The sequence below is a fragment of the Ochotona princeps genome, chromosome 30, assembly GCF_030435755.1.
Source record: "Ochotona princeps isolate mOchPri1 chromosome 30, mOchPri1.hap1, whole genome shotgun sequence".
Taxonomy (NCBI): Eukaryota; Metazoa; Chordata; class Mammalia; order Lagomorpha; family Ochotonidae; genus Ochotona; species Ochotona princeps.
Window position 1 is genome coordinate 5,999,454 of NC_080861.1, and position 9,136 is coordinate 6,008,589.

Genomic DNA, 9,136 nt, shown 5'->3' on the forward strand with positions numbered 1-9,136 from the left:
CACGGCCAGCCAGCAGACGGGGGACCACAGGCGCTCCGGAGTCGGGGCTCAGCCTGAGGGCTCCCCCAGTCTCCGACCACCCACTACCCACCTCCACGGGGCGCTGGGGCACGAACCCGAGCGACATCGAACCCGCGACTCCCCGAGGCCACTGTCCCGAAGGCCCAACGTTCCTGGAAGGCTCTGGACACACGACGTCGTCCCCCGCCCGAGGGTCACCCCGCCACCCTCAGTCTCTCCCACTCACCCCCAGGGGCTAGGCCAGGCACGCTCACCGGTTAGCCAAGCCCGGACCCCTGAAGGCAGGATCCGGGAACCGCCTTGCCGGGGGGAAAAAAAACAAACCCAGAGCCGGGACAAGCCAAACCAGAATTCTGATTCTCCAGCCAGAATTCTCGGACCATGGCGCCGTCCCCGCCCCTTCCGCGAGCAGCCCGGAAGTCTTTCTCCGACGCCGGAAGTCCCGCCGTGACCCGGCCGCCTCAGTGTCTACGCCGACCCCGACGGCCCGGGGAGCACTTGCTTCCGGTCCCCGGTGGGCCCCGGGGTTTCCGTGCGTGCGCTCCGGAACGTTGTCCCGGGAGCGCCGGCAGCTCGGGGAGAGCGCCGGGACGGGCGCGCTGCCCGTTCTGGGCCATGAACGGGACGGCGAACCCGCTGCTGGACCGCGAGGAGCACTGCCTGCGCCTGGGCGAGAGCTTCGAGAAGCGCCCGCGGGCCTCCTTCCACACCATCCGCTGTGAGTACGGCTTGCGCGGCTGCCTTCCCGGCTTTCCCTCGGAGCTCTCCGGGCGCCTCTCTCGCTCGGCCGCTGGCTGCTTCCCGGGATCTCCTCCATTCATCCCCTCCATCTCCCCGCCGTCTGCTGTCAGCCTTCCTGGAATGTTCTCTCTCCCTGCCCTCCCCGCTCCACCCGTGCGCTTGGCCCCCTCCTGCCGCCGGAGTGGGCTTCCTCCTTCCCTGCCTCCCTGCCTGTGTCCCTGGACGGCGTTCTCTCTGGGTGAACCGGGGGGGGGGGGGGGGGGGAGAAACGCAGGGATCTGGGAGCCGGGGACGCCGCACGGCTCGATAGGAAAGCAGGATCACGCGGAGTAGGGGCCCCGGGCTGGCTGGCGGGGTGTCCCCTGGTGAGTCAGGAGCTCCTGGCTTCCTGGGGCCGCCGTCAGGACTTGTTTTTGACACGGGAGCTGGCGATGTGACTCAACACCTCGTTAGAGGGCGGGTGGGATGCTGAAGATCCACCGGGCGCATCGCTTGCCACGCCAGCTCTGAGCGTCCTCTCCCTGTGTGCAGGGGCCTGGCTGCTCGCTTTGGACCCGAGCTGCATCAGGGAAGCACCCAGGCAGGCGTCAGCCATGCTGCTTGCAACACCCACAGCGCGTTCTGTCAGCTTTGGAACGCGCCAGTGCGGCAGGTCCGAGGTCCCACGGTGTCTGTGCATAAGGAAACCGGGTTTTATGATGCTGTGGGTTTTTATCCCAGTTTGACAGCCATGAGCTGTGTTAGACGCTGTTCCCTTCAAGTGTCAGGGCCCTAAGAAAGTGCCACTTTGGGGATGATGAGGTGTTAACTTTCATGGGCCCTTTGCGTAATAAAATGGGGTGTAAGTTCTGGCTCCTCCTGTCCCCCAGTAACCCAGTAGGAAGTCAGGGGGTACTGTATGGCAAGTATAAATGAAGTAAGGTTATCCCTGAGTTGGTAATTGTTGAAGCTGAACGATGCCAGCCCATGGGGTTTGTGAAATTGTGTAAGTATTCAGAATCGTCGTCTTTCCCCTGTATCTGAGTAGTAAAATGTTTAGTTTGTAAGCGGCAGTCCCAGAGAGCCCCTGTTGGAAGTGAGCCCATGAGTCGTGTCTCTTTTTCTTTTCCCTTAGATGATTTTAAGCCAGCGTCCATAGACACGTCCTGTGAAGGGGAGCTGCAGGTGGGCAAAGGAGACGAAGTCACAATTACGCTGCCACATATCCCTGTAAGTGTCTCCCCCCCGCCCTTGTCTCCTGCAGGTGGGAGCGGGGCACATCCTTGCTTAAGGCTGTTGCGATTTGAGCTTCCTAGCTGCTTATGAAGTTCTCCATTTCTGAAGCGTTAACATAGAAACAAAGGAATTTGGGTTGTGGGGTGGATTTCTGTTACCCAGGAGCCTGATCAGAAATGATTGCCAGGCACTGGGAGTTTGACACAGCACTGAACTCCCTGCCTGGGACCCCCGCTACCGCACCGGCATGCCTGGCATGAGCGCTGACCACTGAGCTTCTGGGTCTGCTGACTGCCTTTGCCCACCATGGAAGCAGGGACAAGGGTCCCTGGAGCCTGGGGTTGCTGGCCAGGCAGCAGCTGGTGCAGGCGCATGGGGAGTGAATCAGTACATGGAAGATCTCTCTGCCTCAAGTTAAATAAAAATTAAAACCTCAGTAATGAAATGCTTTTTTCAGTTTAATTTTTAGCAGATTCAGTATAGGTTGGATTGGCTACAGTTCTAAGAAATAATGACATTCCCTTCTTCCCTCCCAGAAAAGTTATTTAAAGACGGAAAGAATGGTGTTTTCCCACACGCTTCCCCCATTCCACCGCCATTTGCTGCAGCGTAGGCAGTTTCTTTTTAAACAGTTAACCCCTCTTTCAGACTTGAATCATTTTTCCCAGGCATCCCAAAGAGGGAAACCCTGGGTGCCATGCCAGTCCATGCCACGGCAGTCCAGGAGTGGAGGGCAGCCAGGCCAGGAGCTGAGGCAGAAGGGAGATTGGTGTCTTCTAGCTGCCAAGGAGGCAGGCGATTTCAGCTAATTGAGGGGTGAAGAACTCAGTTAAGAGCTGGGTTGAGAACCCCTGCAGAGACATTTTGTAAATTCCCCTTCCCTCAAGGCTACAGTGGTCAGAGTCAGGCAAGGTATTCCTGAGGTCCTTGTTCCGGAGCAGGGAGAGCTGAGCTTAGCTGCTCAAGGAAACCCAGGGTTCTGGCCAGGGAGACTGAACTCCCTGCCGAGGACAGCTGTTGTCTGCCTTCTCCAACTCATCTCATTAATTTCTTGCCTTTGGCAGGTTGCATCATCTCCCTTTGGGCCTCAGTTTCCCTGGTGTAGAAGGAGGGAGTTAGATAAATGAGCCCTGAGCCTGCTTACCTTCGGCAGCTTTCCTGTGCGAGCTCGGATTCTAGGCAAGGCATGGCATTCTATATTTAACACACATTAACCAAGTGCCAAATTCATGCTGGTCTCTTGCTTGGTACTAAGAATAAAACAAGTACCTCTTGTGAGCTTATGGTCCAGGATTTAAGTCAGTGTGAGAAGATACAGCACTTTGATACTAAAATGTCAGGGAAAGCATCCTTCCGGAAGAAAGCTTGGAGCAGAGCTGAGGTTGGGAATTTGCAGCAGGGTCAGCCAGGGTGTGGCCAGCAGTTGAAGCGGCGCTGCTCTTCCTCTCCAGCTGACGGGCTGAGGCCGGAAGGGTCAGTGAAGGAGAGGGGCTGCCTTGCAGGTGTCAGCCCGTGGCCTGAGAACACAGGGAGCAGTCAGTGGCGAGGTGGGTGAGTGGCACACTGTCCTTTCTTCAAGCTGCCCAGCCTAGTGACCTCCCTGCCTTTGAGGAATGCTCTGTTGGTTACTTGGCAGGAGTGGGAAGACCTGGGTGCTCCTAGGATAGAGAAACACGGAGATGAAGCATGCGGTGACGGTGGTGGGTGCACTTAGAGTACAGGTTTCTCTCTGCATGCTTTACCACCGTTTGTGGTATTGCTCCAGTCCCTTAACATGTTTGTGCGACCCTTCTCTGTTACTTAGGCCCGGTCGGAGATCGTGGGTGTATGACTGCTTTTCCCTTATTTTTACCTGCAACACTAGGAGTTGAAGTAAGAATCGGTTCGTTGAAGTTTTGTGTAATAGATATGCTGAAGGAGTTAATGAGGTAGTCCTTAGGTTTCTGTCTGCAAATTTGCTGTTCCTAGCTGGTGCCTGTAATTAGACCTTGGTCGTGTTTCCGTGGCCTCTAGGGCTCCACGCCGCCCATGACTGTGTTCAAGGGGAACAAACGGCCTTATCAGAAAGACTGCGTGCTGATCATCAACCACGACACGGGCGAGTACGTGCTGGAGAAGCTCAGCAGCAGCATTCAGGTCAAGAAAACGAGGTATGGGAGTGACCAGGTGCAGACGGACGCGCCACTTCCTGTGCGGCGTCACCTGGGTGCTTCTCGTCTTGTTTATATAGATATGTATTTACTTATTTTTACTTGAAAGTCAGATTTAGAGGGAGAAGGAGAGACAGAGCAAGGTCTTCCATGGTCTACTTCCTAAGTGGCCACAGTGGCTAGAGCTGGACTGGATTGAAGCCACGAGCCGGGAGCTTCTTTCAGGTCTCCTGCATGGCTGCAGGGGCCCAAGGACTCATCTTCCTGTTTTGCCGGAGCATAAGAGGGAGCTGGATAGGAAGTGGAATGGCCGGGACTCGAACCAGTACCCACATGGGATGCCAGCACTACGGACAAATCAATAAAAAGAAACACACATAGGAGTGACTGGGGAAATAGGTATACTTATTATTATTAAGATGATTTTGTTAATCTCATGATTATTGAGACCTAATTAATAATACCAAAAGTACAATAAAAACATGACTTTTTAATAAAAATACGTTTGAGATCCGCATAATACCAAAAGAAAATAGTGCCAATTTTTAAAAGTAGTGAATTTCAGTATTTCCTTCAACAGGCATTGTACTTTTAATATGAAATCAGAGTTATTTTAGGAGCCAGTGTGGCACCGCGGGTTAGGCCATTGTTTGTGAAGCCAGCATCGCATGTCAGGATGCCAGTTCAAGTCCTGGCTGCTCTGCTCCCAGTCCAGCTCCCTGCTAATGTGTCAGGAAAGGCAGCATAGAATAGCCCAAGTATTTGGGCCTTTGCTGCCCGAGTGGGTGACTCAGTACTGGAATTCAGTAGGCGCTCACATTGAACAAGAAGTTGTCACGAGTAGGTTACAGATGGCAAATTTTGTGGCAGTCCAGAACGAGCATGGAGTGCTGTGGAAGCACCAGTGAGCTGAACAATTCTGAACCACCTTTTCTTCCCTCCGGATGAATGTCTGTCTTGTTGCAGAGCCGAGGGGAGCAGTAAAATCCAGGCCCGAATGGAGCAGCAGCCCAACCGTCCCCCACAGCCATCGCAGCCTCCGCCACCACCACCACCACCACCTCCGCCACCTCCACCACCTATGCCATTCAGAGCTCCGACCAAGCCTGCGGCTGGACCAAAAACATCTCCTTTGAAAGATAACCCCTCCCCTGAGCCGCAGCTGGATGACATCAAAAGAGGTAGAGACTTCCTGTAGCTGCATTAGAAGCTTGGCGTGGGCAGTGATGTTCTTGTGGAGACGATAAGGCTGCTGTGTAGACGTGTTAGCGTGGGCATTCCTGTCACCAGAACCTTCCCTGCAGAGTTACAGTGAGGATGGGAGCGTCGGCATGGGTCGAGTTTGACCAGGGCGAGCCCAGGCATAGAGACCTGAGCCGTGGCCCTGGCAGCCTTCTGCCTAGAGCATTCTTGCGGTCTGAGCAAGTGTGCCTGCCATCTTCAGCTTCAGACAACCATTAACAGCTTTGGGAAGAAAAGAGTCCAGGTGGTGGGGGGCAGGTGCCGACAGTGGCCGTGTCCCTGGGCTCTGCATTAACTTAGGATCCCATTCGGAGCGACACTTCCCTTACCACGCCCCGTGCAAACACAACGTGTGCATGTGAATGATGCCATGAAACCAGCAAAGTGGTTGCTGACCCAGAGTGTGAGCACCCTGGCTGGGCGCTCGCCATGGCGGTCCTGAGCCTTTCTCCCCAGCACGCTGTAGGGTTTCAGTCTGCCGGACCCTTGCAACTTGTGAGGCTGTGTTTTGTATTTCTAGAAGAGTTTTATGAAACAAAACCAAATGCATAGCAGTAGAAGACAGGGAAAGGTGGAGAGCTGTGCTGGGGAAGTCGGGCCCTCTACCCTGTGAGGACGCTGCCTGTGGGCACCGGGGCTGCCCTGTGAGGACGCTGCCTGTGGGCACACAGGATTGGCCACCCTGTGAGGACGCTGCCTGTGGGCACATGGGGGCACCCTGTTGGGAGGCTTCCTGCGGGCACATTGTGTAGGCTGTGGGGAGGCTATCTGTGGGCACGCAGGGTCTCCCCTCTTCATTATTCCTCCCTCCTGAATGTTGGCATGCTGTTATAGAAGTTCTCACTTGAATTCAATCAGAATTAGACCCTGAGTGCTCAATTGCTGCCAGTTATGCTTAAAGGACCCATAGCCAGTCATGACCACGTAGTTACCTGTACGTTTGGACAGGAAGGCTGGACGTGTTGCCTGCTGTCAGTCCTGTTGTGTGTTGCTGTTGTGGTCAGGGGCACTGCTGGTTAGGTAAGGCGTGCTGTTCCTTCCCTGCTTTGCAGCTATATTAAAAAAAAAAAACAAAAAAACCAGCATGGCTAATGTGGACGGTCAGGTGGATAAATGCATGGAGAGATACAGTTCCACCTTTTGGTTTTTTTGGTCATCTTGATTTTTGGGCTGGCTTGCCCTTTTCCAGAATGGCTGATAAGCTGGACCGATGGCCACCTGCTGGTTGGAGGCAGACCCAGAACAGGCACTCAGACTTTCCCAGTGAACAGTATTTTTCAGCCTTAAGTCTACTATTTCTCTTACTCAGAGTTTTATCCCATAACATCCAGGATATTTGTTTGTTTATAGATGAAGGCAAAATGGGCTTAGTTCATTTTTTTCACAGAGCAGTCATTATCCTCAGTTTGCTCTTTTTATTTCAGGTGACTTTGGTGTTTCCATTGGCTGGAAATGAGTTAAATATTTTTGTTCTGTTTTACCAGTTTGGGTAACGTTTTTGTACAGTTGGAGTTTGGTTGAGCAGTTCCTGTTGCTTATGGAAGGGGCGGCTGCTGCCCTGGCCCACGTAGCCCACGTCCTGTCCTTCCATTTCAGAGCTGAGGGCCGAGGTGGACATCATTGAGCAGATGAGCAGCAGCAGCGAGAGCGGCTCCTCCGACTCCGAGAGCAACTCGGCCAGTGACGACAGCTCCAGCAGCGGAGGCGAGGACAGCGGGCCGGCCTCCCCAGCCCAGCCTTCACACCAGCAGCCCTACAACCACAGAGCCTCCGTCGCCAATGGAACCAGCCGGCCCCAGGGAAGCAGCCAGCTCATGAACACCCTCAGTGAGTGTGCTGCCCCTGGCTCAGGGTGGCGGAGGGGGGCGGCCAGGTGTGCCTCCTGCCTGTGCGCCTGAAAACTGAAAGCTGAAGGAAGGATCTTGGCCAAGATGGTCTGGAGCATGCAGGAATGAGTTGCAGAGCAGTTACAAATACAAAACAAAACAAAAAAAACCACTTTTTCTTTCCTCTTACCTTAGTGCTGATTGGGTTTTGCAAATTGTGTAAAATATGGCAACACACCAGGTTTTTGGGAGCTGCCTGCTACCATCCAGCCCTCTGCCCAGTCCCTGGGTAGTATTTGGAGACCTACTCACCCCTGTAGGAGAGAAAGGAAGGAATGTTTAGTGTCTGGCTTTTAATGCAGTTTATGGTAAGATAAAGCAGGAGAGGGCCCAACATGATGGTTCAGTGGCTAAATTCCCACTTTGCAAGTGCCAGGATCCTATGTGGGTACCAGTTCATGTCCTGGCTGCTCCACTTCCCATCCAGCTCCCTGCTTGTGGCCTGGAAAGCAGTGGAGGACGCCCCAAAGCTTTGGGACCCTGCAGACGTGAGAGACCCGGAAGAGGCTCCAGGCTCCTAGCTTCAGATCGGCTCAGTTCTGGCGGTTGCAGTCACTTGGGGAGTGAGCCAGCAGATAGATCTTTCTGTCTTTCCTACTGTGCATAAATATGATCTGCCTTTCTGATTAAAAAAAAAAAAAAGGTTGAGCAGGAGAGGAACACAGCACTGTGGATGCTGGGGAGTGGGAGAGGTGTTTGTTGTGGGAGGCTGTCTTATGCAGGTGGGGTGGTGAGAGTACCCCTCACCCTGGCTCCTGTGTGACAGGACTGGTCCCCGTCCTCTGTGTTGATCAGCAATGTCTTAAGACATTGCCAGATGCACCCTGTACCCATCGTAGGCTGAGGCAAGAAAGATGACGTCACACAGCGAGGAATTTAGAAAGGAGGAGTTTTGTGACCAGACTCCGCCTGAAAGGGGCTCAGGGAACCCAGAGTCCTTAAAACAGATGAGAAGAATCAGCCTGGCGTTGAACATCTTAGAAATGCAGAGGCTCACTTAATAAAATTTATATTCCCCAAGTGACTGCCATGGCCAGGGCTGGCCCAGGCCAAAGCCAGAAGCCTAGGAACTCCCTTCTGGTCTCCCCCGTGAGTAGCAGGGACCACGCACTCGGGCCATTATCTGCTGCTTTCCTAGCGGGGAGCTGGACTGGAAATGCAGCAGTGGGGCTTGTCCCGGCTCTCCAGTATGAGATGCCATCGGCTTAGCCTGCTGTGTCACAAGACAGGCTATCACTTCTGATTTCTTTACTCCAAGCAGTGTCAGCTGGACGCTGCTGTAGGTATTCAGTACTTTTGGCTTGATTCTGCTTTCTTTTTGTAGGAAATGACCTACAGCTCAGTGAGTCTGGCAGTGACAGTGATGACTAACCCCGGATGTTTCGAAATCTCCTTTTTGGTGCGCAGAAACGCCGCAAGATCAGGCTGCTTGAGCGTGGATTCCGTTGCCAAGAGGAAGATGATGGGGCTCAGTGACTGGCAGGAGCGGGGGGCTTGGGCTGCTCGGACATCCAAGTCCTTACCGTGGTGGTGATGGGTGATTTTCCTTATGTGATTTGTGAGCAGTCTCATGTTTTGAAGTTTAAGTAGATCCAGAGAATAACTAACAGTTACATTTCTATTCAGTTAGCGCTGTGCGTGGGAAATGGAGGCATGTGTCCTGGGCCGGAGTGCTCGCAGCCACACCTTCACCAGAGCGGTGAGACTGGTTAAACCCCAGCAGCCATCAGTCTGGCCGAGGGGTGTGCACCAGTGAAATGAAAATCTCTGAGAACCAGGAGAGAGGGGGAAGCTTCCAACTGCATCATAGAAATATGTTAAAAACCACTTGAAACCGCTGACACAAAGTGGTGAGGAAGTTTTGTCCAGCACCACCCGGCT

The 9,136-nt window shown here is 53.8% G+C and overlaps 1 protein-coding gene across 1 annotated transcript; it reads left to right on the plus strand.

The window, feature by feature from the left end:
* Nucleotides 1-314: 314 nt before the first annotated feature.
* Nucleotides 315-8,884, plus strand: EAF1 (ELL associated factor 1). Its single transcript, XM_004588314.2, has 6 exons — nucleotides 315-739; nucleotides 1,877-1,971; nucleotides 3,991-4,127; nucleotides 5,094-5,308; nucleotides 6,966-7,196; nucleotides 8,580-8,884. Exons 1-6 carry the CDS (start codon nucleotides 403-405, stop codon nucleotides 8,624-8,626), a joined length of 1,062 nt encoding a protein of 353 aa, XP_004588371.2. The 5' UTR covers nucleotides 315-402; the 3' UTR covers nucleotides 8,627-8,884.
* The last annotated feature ends 252 nt before the right edge of the window (nucleotides 8,885-9,136 follow it).

Coding starts and splice junctions, on each gene's coding strand:
- EAF1 (XM_004588314.2), top strand. CDS start 403: ATGGCGCCGTCCCCGCCCCTTCCGCGAGCAGCCCGGAAGTCTTTCTCC. Junction 740..1,876: donor CTCCTTCCACACCATCCGCT/GTGAGTACGGCT, acceptor CTTTTCCCTTAG/ATGATTTTAAGCCAGCGTCC. Junction 4,128..5,093: donor ATTCAGGTCAAGAAAACGAG/GTATGGGAGTGA, acceptor GTCTTGTTGCAG/AGCCGAGGGGAGCAGTAAAA.